This window comes from Bos indicus, chromosome X, assembly GCF_029378745.1.
Source record: "Bos indicus isolate NIAB-ARS_2022 breed Sahiwal x Tharparkar chromosome X, NIAB-ARS_B.indTharparkar_mat_pri_1.0, whole genome shotgun sequence".
NCBI classification, from domain to species: Eukaryota; Metazoa; Chordata; class Mammalia; order Artiodactyla; family Bovidae; genus Bos; species Bos indicus.
This window is the reverse complement of record NC_091789.1, coordinates 48,409,890-48,434,752: the sequence shown is the minus strand read 5'-3', so window position 1 is coordinate 48,434,752 and position 24,863 is coordinate 48,409,890. Positions and strand designations below refer to the sequence as shown.

The 24,863-nt window shown below is 38.0% G+C and overlaps 1 protein-coding gene across 3 annotated transcripts in view; it reads right to left on the bottom strand.

Moving 5' to 3' along the window:
- Positions 1-24,863, bottom strand: part of DIAPH2 (diaphanous related formin 2) — a 984,078-nt gene that overhangs the window by 197,828 nt on the left and 761,387 nt on the right. For all 3 annotated transcript variants that reach the window (XM_070783973.1, XM_070783972.1, XM_070783974.1), the window contains one exon: positions 15,750-15,885. In XM_070783973.1, coding sequence (XP_070640074.1) covers positions 15,750-15,885 — 136 coding nt within the window. The remainder of the gene's footprint in view (positions 1-15,749; positions 15,886-24,863) is intronic.

The following is a 24,863-nucleotide window of genomic DNA, read 5'->3' as shown; positions in this document are numbered from 1 at the left end:
TTAGAATACTCTCCACTCTCCACTCTCCACTCCCCACTCTCCAACACTCATTTGCAGTGATCACTTATGCTCTGAATAACGGCCCAGAGAAAATAACAAAGTCCTAATGATTTATCAGGGCTTCCCTTGTGGCTCAGCTGGTAAAGAATCCGCCTGCAATGCAGGAGACCTGGGTTTGATCCCCAGGTTGGGAAGATCCCCTGGAGAAGGGAAAGGCTACCCACTCGAGTACTCTGGCCTGGAAAATTCCATGGACTATATAGTCCATTGGGTTGCAAAGAGTCAGACACGACTGAGTGAGTTTCACTTTGACTTCAATGATTTATCAATGATCTATACATTGTGGGCTGATTGCATGTACAAAACTATATTTAAGCACTATGTTGCACATTTTCACCTGTGTAAAATCTGAGGCCAAAAATACTGGGGGTTGGGAGAAGGTATTTGTGTGAGTTGGAGGAGGGCTGTGAACTAACAGAGTTCAGAAAGATTACGGATGATAAAGACTGGTGCCCAAATGGCTTTCTATAAAATTATAAGATCAGATTAATCAGAATATCTCTTCCTCTAGGCATGCTAGTCAACTAAGATTTTTATTGTTGTGATTATTTCTATTCATAGTTTTTCATTATATGCTCACTGAAATAACTATTCTTATTAAAGGGATAACAACATTTAACACTTATTAAATGGTAACCATGTACCAAGCAAGTGCTAAGAGATTTGCACATATTGTGTCATTTCATTCTTAAGAAAATCCTAGGAGGAGGATGGCATTTTTTCCTGTTTGATAGGCAAGGAAGCTTCCCTGGTGGCTCAAAGGGTAAAGATTCCACTTGCAATGCAGGAGACCTGGGTTTCATCCCTGGTTTGGGAAGATTGCCTGGAGGAGGGCATGGCAACCCACTCCAGTATTTTTGCGTGGAGAATCCCCATGGACAGAGGAGTGTAGCAGGCTTACAGTCAATGGGGTCGCAAAGAGTAGGACACGACTGAGCTACTAAACAGCACAAGCTGAGGATCAGAGGGGTTAGGTGAATTGTTCAAAGTTATACTGTTTAGAGGGGGAGTCAGGATTTGAACTCAGGTTTCTCTGGCTGTGAAGGAAAGGAGACTAAATTCTGTAATTGCAGGCTAAACAACTGCAAGGTCTAACTGAGATGACTTGTCACTGGGGTGGGGGGTCACAGAGTCATCTGACTGAGTGTGATGTATCGTTTGACGGTTGTTATTGCGGAAGCTGCTCTTGTACCTCAAAGCCTTAACCCAGTGCTTGAATTTAGAAATTTGAGAACTGTTTATTGAATGAATGGCAGCAGTATGTCATGAGGTTGCCTAAATTGGACCTAAAGATATTTCATTAAAGTAATAATAAAATCCCAAATGTACACTACTAAATACCTTGGGTTGTTAAAGCTCTAAGGCCCTGGGCAAATCTTTACTGGCTAATTTTATTTGGGGAATCCCCCTCCACCTCACAACACACACACACACACACACACATACCACATATTTCCATTGAGAAAAATAAACCTAGACAGCAAAGAGAGAAAGTTTTTATTTTGAATAAATGGATTTCTTGAAATGTTTGCTGATATAGGGAGCAAGGCAATTTAAATAAATGGAATATCAACCAGATATTCTTTTTTTCTTCATTGTGTAATCACTAGGTTGTGTCCAACCCTTTGTGACCCAGTGGACTGTAGCCCATCAGGCTCCTCTGTCTTCGGCATTTCTCAGGCAAGAATACTGGAGTGGGTTGCCATTTCCTCCTCCAGGGGATCTTCCCAACCCAGGGATCGAACCTGCATCTCCCACACTGGCAGGCATTGGCAGGCAGATCCTTTATTGCTGAGCCACCAGGGAAGCCTTATTTCTTCATAAATAGGGCTTATTGTTAGGTCACTGTTTTGCTTTGCATTAGCATCTATGAGTTGCCCATTATCACTTGTAAAATATGATAGAATGTGGCACCTAGTTTGTCTCAGAAATTTATATTGTCAGGGGTGCTTCAATACTGTGCTATGCTTTGTTGCTCAGTCATGTCCGACTCTGTGACCCCATAGACTGCCAGGCTCCTGTGTCTGTGGGGATTCTCCAGGCAAGAATACTGGAATGGGTTGCTATGCCCTCCTCCAGGGGATCTTTCCCAAACCAGGGATCGAATCCAGGTCTCCCACATTGCAGGCAGATTCTTTACCATCTGAGTCATCAGAGAAGCCCAAGCTTTAATACTGCTTGGGATTAATTCTGTTATTTACAGATATTCTAATCTTTACTATTGGTTACTATAATTTAATGCCTAGGGTATGACATTGGGAAACATAATTTTGATCCATCCAGATTAAAATAATGTGAAATGAATTAACTTATAACATACAATCATTTTAAAACTCAGAAAACTAAAATTGCTATCCACCACTAATGATAGAGGTTAAATGTTTAGGTTTATTGGTTAAAATTTGCTTATTCACTATCAGAAGACTGGATTTATCATCAAATCTGACTCAGGTAGCTGTCCTTATAATCATACTAGAAGTAAACAGGTAATTCTAATTTCCATATAATCTTATATGAGGAGAAGCAAAACTGTTCCTGATTAAATAATATTTGCATAAGAATCACACTTGGAGTTTCCAATTTCAAAACACCCTTTCTGAAATGCATTTATTTTTATTGCTTCCTGTTAGTCCTTGCAATTAATTTTCTGAGTTCCAGAAACATGAAAAGAAAGAGATTTATTCACAAATATTACAAATATTTGGTAAGATTTCTTACTCTACTTACAGATTTAATTAATTTATTTTTCATGATCCCTAAATTAATTATCATCTATATTAATACAATCAAAGGTTGGAGAATGTAGATTATGCCAAGTACTTTGCATAGTTTACATACTATTACACACATTTTAGAGTACATTTATTGATTTAGCATATGTTTGGCTGCATTTAAATTAGCTTTCTTAATTTTATATTTAAATAAACGATGTATTACTGTGCATGCTTTAATTAAAATTATTTGTGGAATGGCACAATAAATATTGGTTGGATTAATGAAATAACCTAAGATGTCAAAACACATCAATACATAGTTATATATTGATGAAACTTTGCTGTTCTTAAAAAGTCTATACAATATTGTAAAGTACTTATTCTCCAATTAAAATAAACAAATTTATATTAAAAAAAAAAAGTCTAGGCCATCAGTGAATCCATTGCTTCCAACACCAAATGCCTTTTTTTCCTCCATGTCTTCTATGAAAATTTTCCTTTGTGTACCACCTTCTTAAACTGCCACAGGTTGCAACTCCTTTGAAAGGAACATCAGACGTGAGCTAACTCCTTTTTTTCTTCACCTTTGACTGTTTTCTTCCAGCTATATCCACCTTGTGTTCAACTCTCCTTTCTTGTATTCTGGCTCACTACCTGGGTAATCCCTGAACAAATTCCTATAATCACCTTGACTCTCCTACCTCATCACTTCACAACTCATCATCTGACTTGCAAGACTCCTCACAAGTCTTTCCAACAGTCTTCCTATTTTTCCAATAGTTTCCAATTTCAAACTCTTTGTCAATGATGAAAACGAGGACAATGAGAACCTGAGAAAATATTTACTGAACATTGAACTGTTCATCAGAGACCAATGACATCAACATGTAATTGATAGACCAGAGTATTAGTGACATCAGTCTCTGTGGATTACCTCATTTTACCCTCACAATAACAAAGAATGTTCTATTACTCCTGTTTATAGAGGAGGATATTAAGGCATAGAGAGATGAAAGTCCTTGTCTGAGATTATATGGGTACTCAGTTGCAGATCTAAGACCTGAACTTAGGACCTATCCTTGTCATTACTTTGATGTACTTCCCTGTGGGCCACCGAACTGTTCCTCCATGAGGCCTTCCATCTTCCATGCTGACATGTGCCAATGATGACATTAGTCCCATTTACTTAAATAGTTTCACCCCTGGTTAGCCAAATATTACCCATCCTTCAGCATCTAGTTCAATTGATACATTCAGAGACCATAGTTAGTGAACTATGTGAAAAAATAGTTCAACTATTTTTTCAACTTCTTGTGAAACCTTACATCATTTTACCAGATCTCACTGATCTCTCCTTTTAGATAGTCTGAAGTAATCTCTATTATATATCAGTACACTGTTTGCTGGTTCAGCTTTATCACAACTGAAGAGTAGCAGAATATTTCACCTCAAAATATGCCACTATTTCAAGCTGAAGACAATTAAGAAGAAGCAGATACCAGAAAAACTATCAGCCCTGTAGCTATCTGCCTAAAAGCAGGACATAAATTTGTGAAGGTGTCCCTCTATTACTCTTTACCAGGAATAAAGAGAAGTTATTCATCAGAGACTATTCTTGATTGACTGTTATCCTTTCGGAAACAGCACCAGGGGAACCTATGTAACAGTTTACCCACTAGCTCTTATCTTCCATTAGGTTCTCCATATATTTACATTCCCACAATTTGCCACACTAGAAACTCAAAGTGCTTTGCTTTAGTCTCATCTAAAAACTTCTAAAAATGTATTATTCTTTTGCTAACATGATATACAAGCCCAAGTTCTAACCACCCCTTTGAGTTACTCATTACTGAATGCTCTCAGGTATATGCATGATGCATGTATTAATAAATCTGTTCATTTTTCTCCTGTTAATCTGCCTTTTGTCCATGTAATCTATAGGGCCCCAGTCAATGAACAGTTTTTTTCTCCCCTACACATCTCTGACAAAACTATAAACTAAAAAGGATGTGGACTATGTCTTGAACTTTTTTTTGAATTCTTCAATGAGCACAAAATGACTCATCATTAGCAGCAGCAAGAATTTTCTAGGTTCTGTGTTATGTACTACACTTATCACAAAAACAATAGGAGGCAAATGTCATTATCCTCTATTATGAATGAGGTAACTGAGGCATGAAGAGATGAAGGAAGAGAACAAGGTCATAAAGTGAGTAGGTGGCAGAGCTAGGACTGATCTCCACTTTTGTAATGTAGAGATTTTAATAATTTTTTAGTCATGTCACTTAATGTTTACAAATGACGGTCTCTTTAATATATACCCATGTCTCTTTTCTCTTTTACAATAAAAAATACTATTTCTTATCATGGCCTTTGCCTTTGGACCTCTAATTCTTTCAAAATGGAGCCTTGAAACATGGCTTTTTTTTTTTTTTTTGAGACATGGCATTTTTTAATGTATTTAACTGCAAAGACGTAATTCTCTGGCTGCTTGGTTTCCATGATATCTTCACTTAATATTGAGCTTGGTTGATCACATCTACATTACAGAAATAATCTTTTGTGGTTTCTTTACGCATTATCCAAGAAATAATCTTTTGTGGTTGCTTTATCCCTCGTCCAAGGTAAGGAGCAGTGGCTGTGCTTTGCCGGAGCAGCCGTGAAGAGATACCTCACATTCAAGGTAAGAGAAACACAAGTAAGACGGTAGGTGTTGCAAGAGGGCATCAGAGGGCAGACACACTGAAACCATACAGAAAACTAGTCAATCTAATCACACTAGGACCACAGCCTTGTCTAACTCAATGAAACTAAGCCATGCCCGTGGGGCCACTCAAGACGGGCGGGTCATGGTGGAGAGATCTGACAGAATGTGGTCCACTGGAGAAGGGAATGGCAAACCACTTCAGTATTCTTGCCTTGAGAACCCCATGAACAGAGGAACTCCCCAGGTCAGTAGGTGCCCAATATGCTACTGGAGATCAGTGGAGAAATAACTCCAGAAAGAATGAAGGGATGGAGCCAAAGCAAAAACAATACCCAGTTGTGGATGTGACTGGTGATAGAAGCAAGGTCTGATGCTGTAAAGAGCAATATTGCATAGGAACCTGGAATGTCAGGTCCATGAATCAATGCAAATTGGAAGTGGTCAAACAAGAGATGACAAGAGTGAATATCAACATTCTAGGAATCAATGAACTAAAATGGACTGGAATGGGTGAATTTAACTTAGATGACCATTATATCTACTACTGCAGGCAGGAATCCCTCAGAAGAAATGGAGTAGCCATCATGGTCAACAAAGAGTTCGAAATGCAGTACTTGGATGCAATCTCAAAAACGACAGAATGATCTATGTTTGTTTCCAAGGCAAACCATTCAATATCACAGTAATCCACGTCTATGCCCCAACCAGTAATGCTGAAAAAGCTGAAGTTGAATGGTTCTATGAAGACCTACAAGACCTTCTAGAATTAACACCCCAAAAAGATGTCCTTTTCATTATAGGGGTCTGGAATGCAAAAGTAGGAAGTCAAGAAACAGCTGGAGTAACAGGTAAATTTGGCCTTGGAATACAGAATGAAGCTGGGCAAAGACTAATAGAGTTTTGCCAAGAAAATGAACTGATCATAGCAAACACCCTCTTCCAACAACACAAGAGAAGACTCTACGCATGGACATCACCAGATGGTCAACACCGAAATCAGATTGATTATATTCTTTGCAGCCAAAGATGGAGAAGCTCTATACCGTCAACAAAAACAAGACCAGGAGCTGACGGTGGCTCAGATCATGAACTCCTTATTACCAAATTCAGACTTAAATTGAAGAAAGTAGGGAAAACCACTAGACCATTCAGGTATGACCTAAATCAAATCCCTTATGATTATACAGTGGAAGTGAGAAATAGATTTAAGGGACTAGATCTGATAGATAGAGTGCCTGATGAACTATGGATGGAGGTTCATGACATTGTACAGGAGACAGGGATCAAGACCATCCTCACGGAAAAGAAATGCAAAAAAGCAAAATGTCTGTCTGGGGAGGCCATACAAATAGCTGTGAAAAGAAGAGAAGTGAAAAGCTAAGGAGAAAAGGAAAGATATACGCATCTGAATCCAGAGTTCCAAAGAATAGCAAGAAGAGATAAGAAAGCCTTTCTCAGCGATCAATGCAAAGAAATAGAGGAAGACAACAGAATGGGAAAGACTAGAGATCTCTTCAAGAAAATCAGAGATACCAAGGGAACATTTCATGCAAAGATGGGCTCGATAAAAGACGGAAAAGGTACGGACCTAACAGAAGCAGATATTAAGAAGAGGTGGCAAGAATACACAGAAGAACTATACAAAAAAGATCTTCACGACCCAGATAATCACGATGGTGTGATCACTCACCTAGAGCCAGACCTCCTGGAATGTGAAGTCAAGTAGGCCTTAGAAAACATCACTATGAACAAAGCTAGTGGAGGTGATGGAATTCCAGTTGAGCTATTTCAAATCCTGAAAGATGATGCTGTGAAAGTGCTGCACTCAATATGCCAGCACATTTGGAAAACTCAGCAGTGGCCACAGGACTGGAAAAGGTCAGTTTTCATTCCCGTCCCAAAGAAAGGCAATGCCAAAGAATGCTCAAACTACCGCACGATTGCACTCATCTCACACGCTAATAAAGTGATGCTCAAAATTCTCCAAGCCAGGCTTAAGCAATATGTGAACCGTGAACTTCCAGATGTTCAAGCTGGTTTTAGAAAAGGCAGAGGAACCAGAGATCAAATTGCCAACATCCGCTGGATCATCGAAAAAGCAAGAGAGTTCCAGAAAAACATCTATTTCTGCTTTATTGACTATGCCAAAGCCTTTGACTGTGTGGATCACAATAAACTGTGGAAAATTCTGAAAGAGATGGGAATACCAGACCACCTGACCTGCCTCTTGAGAAACCTGTATGCACGTCAGGATAGCAATAGTTAGAACTGGACATGGAACAACAGACTGGTTCCAAATAGGAAAAGGAATATGTCAAGGCTGTATATTGTCACCCTGCTTATTTAACTTATATGCAGAGTACATCATGAGAAACTTTGGGCTGGAAGAAGCACAAGCTGGAATTAAGATTGCCGGGAGAAGTATCAATAACCTCAGATATGCAGATGATACCACCCTTATGGCAGAAAGTGAAGAGGAAATAAAAAGCCTCTTGATGAAAGTGAAAGAGGAGAGTGAAAAAGTTGGCTTAAAGCTCAACATTCAGAAAACAAAGGTCATGGCATCTGGTCCCATCACTTCATGGGAAATGGGGAAACAGTGGAAACAGTGTCAGACTTTATTTCTTTGGGCTCCAAAGTCACTGCAGATGGTGACTGCAGCCATGAAATTAAAAGACGCTTACTCCTTGGAAGCAAGAGTTGACCAACCTAGATAGCATATTGAAAAGCAGAGACGTTACTTTGCCAACAAAGTCTGTCTAGTCAAGGCTATGGTTTTTCCAGTGGTCATGTATGGGTGTGAGAGTTGGACTGTGAAGAAAGCTGAGCGCTGAAGAATTGATGCTTTTGAACTGTGGTGTTGGAGAAGACTGTTGAGAGTCCCTTGGACTGCAAGGAGATCCAACCAGCCCATTCTAAAGGAGATCAGCCCTGGGATTTCTTTGGAAGGAATGATGCTAAAGCTGAAGCTCCAACACTTTGGCCACCTCATGTGAAGAGTTGACTCATTGGAAAAGACTCTGATGCTCGGAGGGATTGGGGGCAGGAGGAGAAGGGGACGACAGAGGATGAGATGGCTGGATGGCATCACTTTGGTGATGGACAGGGAGGCCTGGCGTGCTGCGATTCATGGGGTCGCAAAGAGTCGGACACGACTGAGTGACTGAACTGAACTGAACTTACCCATTAGTCCTCTGGATAATTCGATTCTAAAATATTTCCTCATGATGAATGTATATAATTTTACATGCTAGATAAATACATCTTGTTGTTGTTACTCATTAGCTATATGGGATCACAGGAGATTTTTTAAAAAGGGATGGGCTGACACTTTGTAAAGTTCATATGAAATAGAAACTTTACAGAAAAAGTATCTGTGTTTTTAAAGTCATTTGCAGTTTTCAAATGACTTCGTTTACCCAAGGACTCTTTACTTGACTACGTTTGTACAGGTTAGATTTCTTCATTCAAAATGTATCTATCTCCAGTCGCATGTGCGTGAAGTATCTCTACAGCTTATATTATATGTAGCTCACAATGGTAATCCAATGTTCTACATCAGTTCTTTCAGTGGAAAATGGATAACACTGTTATAACTGGACACATTTACAAGTTCTTTGAATCACTTTCGGATGGCACCTCATTCTCATGTCTTCCATGGATTCACTTTTTATGTAGCTCCATCATGCCTCCTCCCAGACTCAAGGAATGTCTGCAACTGACTTCCACCTAGTTAACAGTAGTATCTTTTACAAGATACTAAGAAACTCACTGACACTGAACGCTGTTTTGATAACCAGTTACCGAACTCTGTTCTTATTCTTTCTTTTCTGCATCTTTGATCTTCTTAAGATTATATAATTTCAATGGAAGGATCTCTTTTTAAAACATATTTGCAAGTACTAACATGCATATACTCTAATTGTCAAATAATATTTACAATAAACAATAATAATAAGATGTGAGAGCTGGACCATAAAGAAGGCTGAGCACCAAAGAAATGATGCTTTCAAACTGGAGAAGATTTTTGAAAGTCCCCTGGACAGCAAGGAGATCAAACCAGTCAATCCTAAAGGAAATCAATCCTGAATATTCATTGGAAGGACTGATGCTGAAGTTGAAGCTCCAATACTTTAGCTGACTGATACAAAGAGCCGACTTATTAGAAAAGACCCTGATGCTGGGAAAGATTGAGGGCAGAAGAAGGAGGCGACAGAGGATGAGATGGTTGGATGGCATCACCGACTCAATGGACATGAGTTTGAGCAAACTCTGGGAGATGGTGAAGGACAGGGAAGCCTGGCGTGCCGCAGTCCACAGGATCACAAAGATTCGGATATGACTTAGCTATTGAACAATGAACGGCATTTGCTACATATGGGCCACTAATCAAAAACCTAATGGTGAGGTCAAACTGGATTTAAGTTGGACCTCTAACCCAACATGACTGGTTTCCCTTCACCATGTGAAGGGACAGATGTGTACACATGGAGAATGCCATGTGAAGACTTAAGTCATGCTGCCATAAGCCAAGGAACTAAGAGAAACAAAGACAGAAGCCTAAAATGGATGGATCCTTCCCTAGTGTCTTCAGAAAGAGCAGCACCCTGCCTATACCTTCCTTTCAGATTTCTGTCCTCCAGAACTGGGAGACAATAAACCTTGTTGTTCTAAGCCATCCAGTTTGTGGTATTTTCTTATAATAGGCCTAGGAAACTAATAAGCTTGCACGCCTGCGTGTGTGCTCAGTTGTGTGCAACTCTTTGCAACCCCATGGACTTAGCCTGCAAAGCTCCTCTGTCCATGGGATTCTCCAGGCAAGAACACTGGAGTGGGTTGAAATTTCCTCCTGCAGGGGCTCTTCCTAACCCAGGGATCAAATTCATGTCTCCTGCAGCTCCTGCATTGGCAGATGGATTCTTTACTACTGAGCCACTTGGGAAGCCTACATGACTAATATATCCTAACTTTAATAATCAAAAACCAATGATTCTCAAGTCTTTCTCATCCAAACGTTTCCTGAGTTTCATATGCACATACACAATAGCTTCTTAGATATTTCCCATCTTTACAATGTTTCTTAAAATGACACAAGATTCAAAATGTCACCTATCATGTAATCCTCCTGATGAAGTCTGCTCTATTTGTGAATTGTTTTTCCTTTATTTATTAAATTGATTTATTTATTAAAGAAGGTACCCCTTTCTTTTAATGCCCCCTTTCCTTAATTCTCTCATCTAAAATTTTCAGGGTTAGTCAATTCTACATTTTAACAACCCTCTGGTGATGGTTAATTTTATGTGTCAGCTTGGCTGGGCCATGGTATCCACATATTCAGACTAATGAGGGTGTTTTTGGATGAGATAAATATTTAAGTCAGTGGATTTTTGAGTAAATCAGAGTGCCCTTTGTAACGCAGGTGGGTCTCATCCAAACAACTGAAGTTCTGAATAGATCAAAAAACTGATCACCCCTGAACAAGAGGGAATTCTACCAGCAGATTGCCTTTGGACTTGAACTACAACATGGATTCTTCCCTGGCTCTCCAGGGTGCCATCCTACTCTGCAGATTTTGGACATACCAGCTTCTATAATCACATGAGCCAATTCCTTAAAATAAATCTGTCTGTACATATCCACAACCTATAGAATAGAATACACTTCTTACTGGTAACTTCTGTAATGGCACTACCACTGCATTAATTCAGGCCATCATCATCTATTGTCAAGACTGTGATAACCTCTTAACCTCTGTTGTCTCATGCTGTTCCCTTTTCAGTCCATTCTCTATGCTTTTGTCAAAATGATCTTTCTAAGAAACCTATGAAAGCACATTAACTTTCTATTTAGAAACATTCATAGATTTACCACAGCTCTCACTGTAAGACACTTAGCATAACTAAGAGAATGCACAATCTGTCCCCTACCTCTTCCAGCCTCTTCTCTCAGTACTCCTCCATGCACGTAAGGGAGCTAATATTCAGTGCTATTCTACTTGTTAAGTGAGAACTTCCTACAAATACCCACTGCCATGCTGTGCCCTAGTCCTTTCCCTAATTGAGTGATCGTCAGTCAGGATCTGTTCTTCTGATCCTAACTATGAAACTTGCTTGCTAAATTATGTTGATACTATCTTATTTTTACCTTGGCAGTTTACTTTCTTCTTTTTATTATTTTTAAAATGTCCTGGTGGCTCAGACATTAAAGAATCTGCTTGCAATGCAGGAGACATAGTTTTGATCCCTGGATTTTGAAGATCCCTTGGAGAAGGGAATGGCTACCCAGTCTAGTATTCTTTTCTGGAGAATCCCATGGACAGAGAAGCCTGGCAGGCTACAGTCCATGGGGTGGCAAAGAGTTGGACACCACTGACCAACTAACACTGACCAACTAACACTTTCCCATTTCACCTCACAGTGATTTACAATATTGAGTTAGTTACAGTTGTGTGTTAGTACAGTGCAGTGATTCAGTCATACACACACACACAGGCACACACACACAGACACACACACATATATATGGCAAAAGATATATCCCACCCAATCCAAACAGACAGAAAATAACTAGGCTTAGGGAAAGACCTCATCTTTAACACAGATTTTATGGAGTGGTCATGAATCAGCAAAGAAACAGAGAGTGAAAAACACCTCAATCTCCACACCTTGAAATGTGTGTGTCTGTGAGTGTATCTGTGTGTTTGTGTTTGGGAAACCCAAATGTTGCACTGAGATTCTGCCTCACTCAAAATTAGGGATGTTGGCATATCTGTGCAGGGACTTGCAAGAGCTGTCATGCTCCATTTTCCTCTGAGTAAATCAGCCGTTTATTGAGAACACACACACACACACACACACACACACACATATATATATATATGTATATTCTTTTTCACATTCATTTACATTATGGTATATTACAGGATACTGAATATAGTTCCCTGTGCCATAAGTGGGACCTTGCTGTTTATCCATTCTGTATACTTCTTTTCTTTTAAAATTATGCTTATTTCCTGGGCAAAAAAATAAACTGTAGTCACTTTCTAAAAATTTGTATGTATTTTAAAGGTATGAATAAAATGGTAGCAATATCACTTTTGACGATTTGCCAAATATCACTTTAGAAGATTTATGGCAGAGTAATTGATAATGGGGCTTCCCTGATGGCTCAGATGGTAAAGAATCTGCATGCAATGCAGGAGACCGGGGTTCGATCCATGGGTTTGGAAGACCCCCTGGAGAAGGGAATGGCAACCCACTCCAGTATTCTTGCCTGGAGAATTCCATGAACAGAGGAGCCTGGTTGGATACAGTCTGTGGGATCGCAGAGACAGATGCGACTGAGCGACCAACACTTTCACTTTCTATTATAATAAATACTTGTAATTTAAAATGCATAATAATAATAATTAATAATTAACTTTGGCCACAGACTGCCTAGGATCAGATCTTGGTTCCACCTCTTACTCTCTATGTCAACTTGGACAACTCCCTTAACTTCTCTGTGCCTCAGTTTCCTCATCTTAAAATGAGATAGTAATATTCTTCTATTAGGGTTTTGTGAGGATTAAATATATTCAAATACATAAAATTCCTAGAACAGTTCCTGATACGCAGTAAGTACTGTATGTTTGCTGTTGTTGCTGTTGTTATTGCTATTATTATTTGACAATGGCATTTATAAGTGCAAAGATGCTATCACCAGACTATTTAGACTCTAATCCTGCTGATAATACTTGCTATTTGTGTGACCTTGGCAAGTTCCTTAATTTTATGAGCTTCAGTTTCCTCATCTATAAAATGAGATAATAATAGCATCTGTCTCATAGAGATGTTATGAAGATTAATGTACTTAAAATATGTGAAAGCCTTAGAACAGTGCTTGACACATGGTAAACATTATACAGTGCTTGCAATTCTGAATATCATATATTTAGAAACAGGTGGTCCATTTTAATCATATTATCTTGCATCCTGTTCAGATTTTGTTTTCAAATTCTCTAACCCTCAGTGGCAAAGGCTATGCTTTTTCATTATTCAGTTGCAGGTACCTGATGTTGACCACTTTCTTTCCTTACCCTCTCTTCTTTAATCAACCTACCTGACTTCAGGCTCTACTACAAAGCCACAGTTATCAAGACAGTATGGTACTGGCACAAAGACAGAAATATAGATCAATGGAACAAAATAGAAAGCCCAGAGATAAATCCACACACATATGGACACCTTATCTTTGACAAAGGAGGCAAGAATATACAATGGATTAAAGACAATCTCTTTAACAAGTGGTGCTGGGAAATCTGGTCAACCACTTGTAAAAGAATGAAACTAGACCACTTTCTAACACCATACACAAAAATAAACTCAAAATGGATTAAAGATCTCAACGTAAGACCAGAAACTATAAAACTCCTAGAGGAGAACATAGGCAAAACACTCTCCGACAAACATCACAGCAGGATCCTCTATGACCCACCTCCCAGAATATTGGAAATAAAAGCAAAAATAAACAAATGGGACCTAATTAACCTTAAAAGCTTCTGCACATCAAAGGAAACTATTAGCAAGGTGAAAAGACAGCCTTCAGAATGGGAGAAAATAATAGCAAATGAAGCAACTGACAAACAATTAATCTCAAAAATATACAAGCAACTCCTACAGCTCAACTCCAGAAAAATAAATGACCCAATCAAAAAATGGGCCAAAGAACTAAATAGACATTTCTCCAAAGAAGACATACAGATGGCTAACTAACACATGAAAAGATGCTCAACATCACTCATTATCAGAGAAATGCAAATCAAAACCACTATGAGGTACCATTTCACACCAGTCTGCGATCCAAAAGTCTACAAATAATAAATGCTGGAGAGGGTGTGGAGAAAAGGGAACCCTTTTACACTGTTGGTGGGAATGCATAGTACAGCCACTATGGAGAACAGTGTGGAGATTCCTTAAAAAACTGGAAATAGAACTGCCTTATGATCCAGCAATCCCACTGCTAGGCATACATACTGAGGAAACCAGAAGGGAAAGAGACACGTGTACCCCAATGTTCATCGCAGCACTGTTTATAATAGCCAGGACATGGAAGCAACCTAGATGTCCATCAGCAGATGAATGGATAAGAAAGCCGTGGTACATATACACAATGGAGTATTACTCAGCCATTAAAAAGAATACATTTGAATCAGTTCTAATGAGGTGGATGAAACTGGAGCCTATTATACAGAGTGAAGTAAGCCAGAAGGAAAAACATCAATACAGTATACTAACGCATATATATGGAATTTAGAAAGATGGTAACAATAACCCTGTGTACGAGACAGCAAAAGAGACACTGATGTATAGAACAGTCTTATGGACTCTGTGGGAGAGGGAGAAGGTGGGAAGATTTGGGAGAATGACATTGAAACATGTAAAATATCATGTAAGAAACGAGTTACCAGTCCAGGTTCGATGCACGATACTGGATGCTTGGGGCTAGTGCACTGGGACGACCCAGAGGGATGGTATGGGGAGGGAGGAGGGAGGAGGGTTCAGGATGGGGAACACATGTATACCTGTGGCGGATTCATTTTGATATTTGGCAAAACTAATACAATTATGTAATGTTTAAAAATAAAATAAAATCAAGTTTAAATATGAATTAAATGTAATAAAAATCCTAAAAAAAAAAAAAAAAAGAAAACAAAACCAAAGCAAAAAAATTCTCCTTTTATATGCAGTCATTCTTGCTAACCAAGAAAACAACTTACTTCATACTATGTGGATATACCAGTATTTTGTTCGTAGGCTCACAACTGGACAAGGTGCTTTCTCCCTATTTTTTTTCAGCTTTTAATAGTGCCATCAATATCCATTAAGACGTGAAATGTTCAAGATCCCAAGGGAGGGTGTTTGTCGTTACTGTACTATCAATAGTCATGTGCCAATAAAATAAAATTAAAACCATAAGGCTCATGTCCCCAGACCAGTATTTCTCTTTTCATCTCACTCATTCAGAACATATATAATTTGATTAAAGATATGAAAAGAAAAAGAGTGTTGCAACAACATATTACCTTGCATTGGCTATCAAAAATCCTGTGTTCAGTGTAGGATGATAAGAAATAAAGACAATAATGAGAGATATTTGATAAAGGTAACTAATAATATGGTAAATTTTCTACCCGAACCATAATTATTCAGTTTATAATTAAAAATTAATTAAGTGCAATTATTTTACACTTCATATGTCTTTTTTTTTTTAATGGAAGCGCTTCATACCTTTGTTTATATCAATGAGTTGTTTCTTTTTCTTCTGGCGTTCCAACTTTTCTTGTTCAGCTTTCTCTTTTGCAAGCTTTGCCCTCCTAGTCTTCTCTTCCAGTTCTTTTCTCTTGTTGTTTTCTTTCACTGCTTCCTGTACATATAAACAAAGTTAAAAATTCTTAGACTGCTTACATATTAGAGGAGTTGTGTAATTTAAAAATTCTATATACACATGTGTAGATGTTCAGAGATGGAATAGTATTATAGCAGCTTTTAGGTATGTGCATGTACTTTTGAGAGGATGAAATAAGCCTAAGATATTTCTTCTTGAAAAAAAAAAAGTATACTCAGGTTTTAATTGCTATTATATTTAACTTATATGCAGAGTACCTCATGAGAAATGCTGGGCTGGAAGAAGCACAAGCTGGAATCACAACTGCCAGGAGAAATATCAATAACCTCAGATATGCAGATGACACCACCCTATGGCAGAAAGTGAAGAGGAACTAAAAAGCCTCTTGATGAAAGTGAAAGAGGAGAGTGAAAAAGTTGGCTTAAAGCTCAACATTCAGAAAATGAAGATCATGGCATCTGGTCCCATCACTTCATGGGAAATGGGGAAACAGTGGATACAGTGTCAGACTTTATCTTTTTGGGCTCCAAAATCACTGCAGATGGTGACTGCAGCCATGAAATTAAAAGAGGCTTACTCCTTGGAAGGAAAGTTATGACCAACCTAGATATTGAAAAGCAGAGACATCACTTTGCCAACAAAGGTCCCTCTAGTCAAGGCTATGGTTTTTCCAGTGGTCATGTATGGATGCGAGAGTTGGACTGTGAAGAAAGCTGAGTGCTGAAGAATTGATGCTTTTGAACTGTGATGTTGGAGAAGACTCTTGAGAGTCCCTTGGACTGCAAGGAGATCCAACCAGTCCATTCTGAAGGAGATCAGCCCTGGATGTTCTTTGGAAGGAATGATGCTAAAGCTGAAACTCCAGTACTTTGGACACCTCATGCAAAGAGTTGACTCATTGGAAAAGACTCTGATGCTGGGAGGGGTTGAGGGCAGGAGGAGAAGGGGATGACAGAGGATGAGATGGCTGGATGGCATCACCGACTTCACGGACGTGAGTCTGAGTGAACTCCAGGAGATGGTGATGGACAGGGAGGCCTGGCATGCTGCGATTCATGGGGTTGCAAAGTCGGACATGACTGAGCGACTGAACTGAACAGAACTGAACTGGGGTGCTAGAAAATTAGAAACATGAATATTTACATATTTACCAATAAACATTCTGTCTCTGTTGTTGAAATATGAAATAGTTTTGATGCATAAGAAAAAGTTTAATAGGGAAATATGGTTAGCCTGTATTCTACCACTTTTTTTATGCTTTCCCCTTCCCTGAAAAATGTTTTTTTAAAACCAACTGATAAGATTTTTGTGAGGAAAAATGAGATACATTTATAAAGTACTTAGAACACTTCATCTATGACAGTGATGGTGGTGGGTGTGCTGGTGGTCATCATTACATCTAATGGTGCAGGACATGAAACAATCAGCCATATTGTCACAGGAAAGACAAACCTGCAAGTTTAATAGCATTTACATGTCAAGATCTTTAGCAATGCTGAAATGTACTTCCAGCTATTGTCTGTTTTATTTTGCATAATGTGTGGAACTCAAGGTAATCAGTACATTTCAGCAGACAATATGGGATAAAATTAGAGTAAACAGTTCAGCTGGACTAATAGTACTTTAGAGAAGAGTCATTTTAGAGAAATCACTAATACAGAGACACATCAACTGCAAATTCCTTCCATCAAATTGTTCTGCTTTACTTTTTCCTATTCTACTTCATTAGACCTATTTTACAGCATGTACCAACTATTTCACAAAAACTGTTTTGTTCCAAAAACCCCAAAGAAGAAGACTCAATGACAAGAATATATCTATAAGGCTTGGCCTGGAGGTACCTATATTAAAATATTTTCTCTAATATTAAAAGATATAATAGTTTTCATCTATTTAGTTTTTAAAACCTTTATTTGTATTTATTTATTTGACTGTGCCACATTTTAGTTGCAGCATGAGGGATCTCCAATCTTCATTGAGGCATGAGGGATCTTTTTTATTAGTTGAGGCATGTTGGAATCATCAGTTGGAGCATGTGGGACCTTAGTTCCCCAACCAGGGGTCAAACCCAGGCCTGCAATGGGAGTATGGAATCTTAGCCACTAGACTGCCAGGGAAGTCCCTATAATAGTTTTCAAAAGCCTTTAAAAAGCACTTTCAAAGATATTCTTCTGATTTGCAAGAATTATTGGTACCTCTCCCTTCTACTACGGCTATCCCACTAGCACATCCAGAATTATGCTAAGAGCACAAAATACTCTGGCTCCTGTAGACAAACTCAAAGACTTACCACTTAAACTTGAATAACAGAATCATAATTTTGGAGCAGCGTTTCTCAGCTTCAGCACTGCTGTCATTTGGGGCAAGACAATTCTTGGTTGTAGGCTTCCCAGGTGGCTCAGTGGTAAAGAATCCACCTACTAAGCAGGAGACGTAGGTTTGATCCCTGGATTGGGAAGGTCCCCTGGAGAAGTAAATGGCAACCCACTCCAGTGTTCTTGCTGGGAAATCCCATGGACAGAGGAGCCAATGGGCTACAGTTCATGGGGTCACAAAGAATTGCACACAACTTAGCAACAACAATAAATTCTTTGTTGGAGGAGTGCCGTGTGTCTTGTAAGATATTTAGCAGCACTCTTGACCTCCACTGACTAGATGCCGGTAGCACCTTTCTGGTTGTGACAGCCAAAAATGTCTCCAGAGACTGGCAGATGTTATCCAGGTTGAGAAGCACTAACCTAGGGGGTTTTATAAAAATTAATTTATTCACCAAAAATTGAAAATTGCCTCTTCCGCTGAAAGCATCTTCTTTTTGCAGATATGGAAACTAAGTTCTGAATGAGTTTAACTACTTGTCTAAGGTCACACATTTATGTAATTGCAAAGTTGGGAAAAGAACCCATGTCTCTTCTCAGTGTTTAATGTTTGTTTGATTCTTTGAGGAAGAAAAGATAATGTTTATCCACATTGGTGGATGTACATTTTGGTGTATGACACCAAAAGCACAATGAACCAAAGAAAGAAACAGATAAATAAAAGTTTATCAAAACTAAAAACTTTTATCTATCAAAGAACATTGTTAAGGGAATTCCCTGGCAGTCCAGTGGTTAGAAATTGGCACTCTCACTGCCAGGGCCTGGGTTCAATCCTTGGTTTGGGTACTAAGGTCCTGCAAGCTGTGTGGTGCAGCCAAAAGGGAAGGGGGGAAAAAAGAACACTATCAAGATAGCAAAGAGATAACCCACAGAATGGGAGAAAATATTTGTAAGTTGTGTATCTGATAGGAATATATAAAAACTTTTACTACTCAACCATAAAGAGACAAATAACCCAAATAAAAATGGGCAAAGGATTTAAATGGACATTTTTGCAAAGAAGATAGAGAGCCAATAAGTATATGAAAAGACATTCGACATCTTTAGTCACTAGGGAATTGCAAATCAAAATCACAGTGAGGTACCACTTTATGGATACTAAGATGGCTATAATAAAAAAACAACAAAACAGATAATAACAAGTGAGGAATTGGAAAAATTCGAATGCCTTGCATTGCTGGTGTGAAAGTAAAATAGTGAGTCATCTTGGAAAGCTGTCTGAGTTCTTCAAAATGCTAAACATAGAGTTACAATAGGAACCAACAATTTCACTTCTGGATATATATCCAGGAGAAAAGAAAACACGTGTTCATACAAAAACTTGTGCAAGATTTTTCATTAGAAGGATTATTTCCAATAGCCAATAAGTGGAGACAACCCAAACGTCTATCAACTGATAAATGGATAAACAAAATATGGTACATACTGTTTATGGAATATTGTTCGACCATAAAAAGAATAAAGTACTGATACATGATGCAACATGAATGAATCTTAAAATATTATGCTAAGTGAAAGAAGTCAAACACAAAAGGCCACATATGGTATGATTCCATTCATATGTAGTGTCCAGAATAGACAAATCCATGGAGAGAGAAAGCAGACTATTGGTTGACAGGAGGAGGAGCAGGGAATGGAGAATGACTGTTAATGAGTATGGGGCTTCTTTTTGGTCATGATGAAAATTTTCTGGAATTATGTAGTGGTGATGGTTGCAGAATCTTGTGAGTATATTAAAAACCACTGATTTGGTACTTCAAAAGGGTGAATTTTATGATATGTAAATTATATCTCAATAAAAATTAATAAAATAAAAAATAAGTATTTGAAAAATGCAGGATTGAAATAAAATTGGAACTTAGAAAAAAGGCAACATACATTCAGGCTCTGATACTAACAAGTTGCATGATCTTTGGTAAGTAACATAAGAGGAGGTGAGTAGCAGAAGAGGGAAGGGAGGTTAATGCTTGTGTATATTTATTACCAGTCAGATTTCTGATCTGGCGAACCATCAACCAACATCTGGATGGACGCTTCCATTATCACTCTACTGGACTATTTAGCTGTTGAGTGCTGTCATTTATTATGAAGATAGAAAAAACTGGTAAGTTGCAGTTGTATTTCTTCCTTGTCCTGATAATAACAGATATTTTTTTAATGGAAAATTATTATATGTCAGGTATTTAAAGTAAAGAACTTCAGATATTTATAGAAAACCTACAAAACAATTAGTATTTGTTCTCATTTTACAGATGGTAAAACTTAGGTTCAGGTAGGTTAAATGAGATGTCCAAGGCTCTGCTGCTACTGCTGCTAAGTCACTTTAGTCGTGTCTGACTCTGTGCGACCCCATGGACGGCAGCCCACCAGGCTCCCCTGTCCCTGGGATTCTCCAGGCAAGAACACTGGAGTGGGTTGCCATTTCCTTTTCCAGTGCATGAAAGTGAAAAGTGAAAGTGAAGTCACTCAGTTTTGTCCAACTCTTCGCGACCCCATGGACTGCAGCCCACCAGGCTTCTCCATCCATGGGGCTCTGCAGGTACTTAAATACCAGAACCATATATGTTCGCTCACATTACCAAGATGCCTTCCAAGTAAAGTTGTCAGATAAAAAACAGGACACTCAGCTAAATGTGAATGTCAGATAGTATTTCATTCTCTTTTGTAACTGAGTAATAATGTAAATTTTTTTTTTTTTTAGTTTAAGTATATCCCATTCAATACTTAGCATATACTTATATTAAAAAATTTCATGCAATAGTTGGGACATCTTGATACTAAAACTCATGCATTATCCACGCAATATTTGGGATATACTCATGCTAAGAAAATCAGGTAATATGTGGGACATGTTGATAACAAAAGATTTTAGCATAGTTTATCTGAAATTCAACTTTAACTGGGCATCCAGTATTTTTATGTGAAAAATTTGGCAACCTTATTCGCAAGACTGCTGATATTTTTATAAGTATTCTTTTGTAGACTAAGATTACATAATGAAGATAGTAGAATAATTATAAAAATACAAAAAAGCCCAAATCTAAACTATACTCTGAGAAAAGAAATGATATAGATCATTGATAGGCATTATGTGGTTCATGAACTTGACTCATATTATTTATATAGCATTCTTCACATTTTGTTCCTTTTCTTAAAAATAAAACTAAAAAAAGTTTATATAAAAATCTAAACTAATACAATTTAGAAGAAAATCAGTCAATAAAATCCCCAAATCACTAGTAGAAAAATTCATCATACAGGAAAGGGTTAAATTTCTATATGAAAGGGAGACTTGGAACTGGCACTTCTAAAACACCATGAATGTAAGTCTATAAACAATGAAACAGACCAAGTAATAGGTCCATCAGTTGACATCTTAAATGTTTCAGGAATAAATTTAAGTATGAAACAATCACACAATTTGAAATGGTATAATGGTGTAGTCTTAAAGAGACCGAAACAAAGAGGAAAATCATTTCTGTGGCTTGGCAATAATAGAAATGAATGCAGACATCTACAAAGGCATGTGCTTTTCAAGCAACACAGACTGTGGAGTAAGATTCAGTTCTGATATCACCAATTCTGTCTTCATGAAGAAGCATCATGCTGAAAAGAAGATCCCATTCTTCCTGGTGGTTTTACTCTTTGGCTCCAGCTTTAGGAAATTAGAGATGGGAAACACATGCCTATTCAATTATCCCTACATAGGAAATAAATTTACAATGAGAAAGGGAAATCTTAACTATGGTTTCATACCAACAATCTTAAATTTTACTAGAGAGAAAGATAAGAAATTTCAAAACTTTGGTTAACTCTCCAAAAAATATGAAGACTGATGAGAGAACTCTTTTGAGGGATGGGATGTATTTTTTTTTCATCCTAATTCTTATAAAACAAAATCCAAGTAATTAAAAGAATAAAAGGAACAGGAGCAAATTTGAGATTGGAATTTTTAAAAAATCTTTAAATAGTTGACTGTGATTAACAACACTTTATATCTGTTGAGCCTCACTAAACATTTTAAATGCTAACTTGTCTACTTCAACAAGATTCTCGAGTAGGCATCAATCATTATTTCTTAGGGTTGGGAATGCCAACTGATTAGATTGTCAATGTGAAGAACTGTGTTCTGTTAAGAGGATGCTAACTGAGAAAGTGTTTTGGTACTAACCTCACCAAGATAAGAAAAGCTTACAGAAAAAAAAGTCTCAGTTTTACTGGCATATCTATTTTTCAAGAGTCAGGAAAAAGCACAGGAGTAAAATGCAACAAAAAATGTCTCCAAGATTGACTGTAAAATTTTTGTATTCACCAACCTCATTTTAAATCTCTCACTAATTTAAAGTCTCTATTGCCTCACTGAAAGATAAGAATAAATTACAAATCTTATTTCCTTTGTTGGGGATAATGAACAAATGACTTACAGACTAAAAATGTCATATGTTAAAAAACAACAACAACAAATTCCAAACCTCATGTAAATGATAAGATCTCTCATATATTCCAATTAAACTTTAAGAAATGGATGAAACTGGTTTAGAAATTTCCAAGGGGCTCAGATGCCAGCCTCTTTCATGTTAGGTCTACACAAACCGAGCATCTTCCAATCTCATGATATTTAAAAATGAAAACCACTGCCCACCAAAACCTATTCCTTACTTCCATTGCATTCAAGGGCTTTTTATCCCAGTGCTGACTTCAGAGGCACTCTGCAAGCACTGTGATCTCATTGAAAGTCAAAGTATACTTGAGGGATGGAGAAGTAGAGCAATTAGCAAGAAAAATGGATCTTGGAGTCACCTTAACCTGTTTTCATATCCAAGTTCCCATCACTTATCCTAAGAGCTGTGTGACCGTGAACAAGTTAGTTACTTCATTTCCCTAAGCTTTAGTTTACACATCTGTAGAACGGAGATGCTAAGTCACTTCAGTCGTGTCCAACTCTTTGCGGCCCAGAGGAACTGCCAGGTTCCTCTGTCCATGGGATTCTCCAGGCATGAATACTGGAGTGCATTGCCATGCCCTCCTGCAGGGGATCTTCCTGACCCAGGGATTCGAACCTGCGTCTCTTACATCTTTTTGCATTGGCAGGTGGGTTCTTTACCACTAGCACCAGTTAGTACTACACTCAAATTACGTAGTTGTTCAAGAGATTAAGGGAAATAATGTTTATATAAAACTGAAGATGATGCCTGGTACAGAGAAATACTCACTACATGATGGCAGTCATTATTATATGTGAAAGCCACATCTGAAAGTAAATGGTAAGTGCACATGACCTCATGTGTTTTCAATAGCTTAATTTGCACAATCACCTCTCTCTTTTTTGGAAGACACGAGGATGTGATCCATGACTAGAAATGTAGCATCTTGTTACCATCTACCCTCATAAGCATACTGAACATGATTTTCAACTGTACCATATCACTGGCATTGAAGGTAACATTTATTTATTTATTTTGGTCCTACTGCACAGCATGCAGGATCTTAGTTCCCCCACCAGGAATCAAACCCGTGTTCCCAGAAATAGAAGCACAGTCTTAACAACTAGACCACCAGGGAAGTCCTTTAAAGGTAATTTTAAAAATCCATATATGTGTGCGTGTGTGTATCACTTGGCACTCATGGGAAAAAAAAAATAGAATTTTTTTTCTCTTTTGAGTTTTGAATTATCCTGGGTATCTGTGAGAATATCCTTGGCAAGATTGTGATTCATTTTCAGTTTTGGAAGCTGTATTAGAAGAGAGTCACACAACCTTAAAAGAATGGATTGAAAATGTCCTGGTGAAAAAATTGGCAACGCTGCTGCCAGAGGCACACTGAGATCACACCACTGAGTGTTTCTTAATTCATCAGCCATGTTAGAAGGACTCACTAATGACACTGAGTCAAATCATTTGGCGATAATATAAAGAAACCTGGTATACATTATACTGAACATCTTTTTATATACTAAAGGTGAATCAGCAAGAGATAATCGTCTGATGAAAACTCAATGAAATAGGTGAATTCTCTCCACATCTTTTATCTTGAACTGTCCTAGCATCTGATCCTTTTCAGCTTTAATTCAAACTGTGCTGTTGGAGATTTGTTTTCTTTTACCTTCTTTCTGTCTTATACTACCATTTCAGAATTTGAAATTGTTTCTTTTAATCTCTTTTAAAATAACACAGAACACTTAAAATTCAAATCAAAGAACTGCTGACCTGGATACTGTAAATTTCTGTTTCTTAGACAAGTATGATGATTCTAAATCTCCATTTTATAATGCATCTTGTTGATAAGATTTCTCAAATTTCCTGACCCAGGAATTTTATGCCCAGAGTAAAAATGATGGCAAAGAGGCCTATTATATTTTGTTCCTCTCAAGTCAAGACCCATAATCTAAACATTCTGAGTAGAGCAGCATACCCTTGTGAACACAGGATGGCCTTTAGGAGCTAAGAAATCTGGCTTAAATCCTAGCTGTCTAGCGACCATCATGCTTTATCTCCTTGGCCCACTTACTTAACTGTGCTAAGCCTGCTTTGCTGAAATACGAAATGCCTGTACTTCACAGTGTTGGTCTGTGAGTTTTTGAGATATTGCATCTGAAGCCATTAAGCACAGTGCTTGGCACAT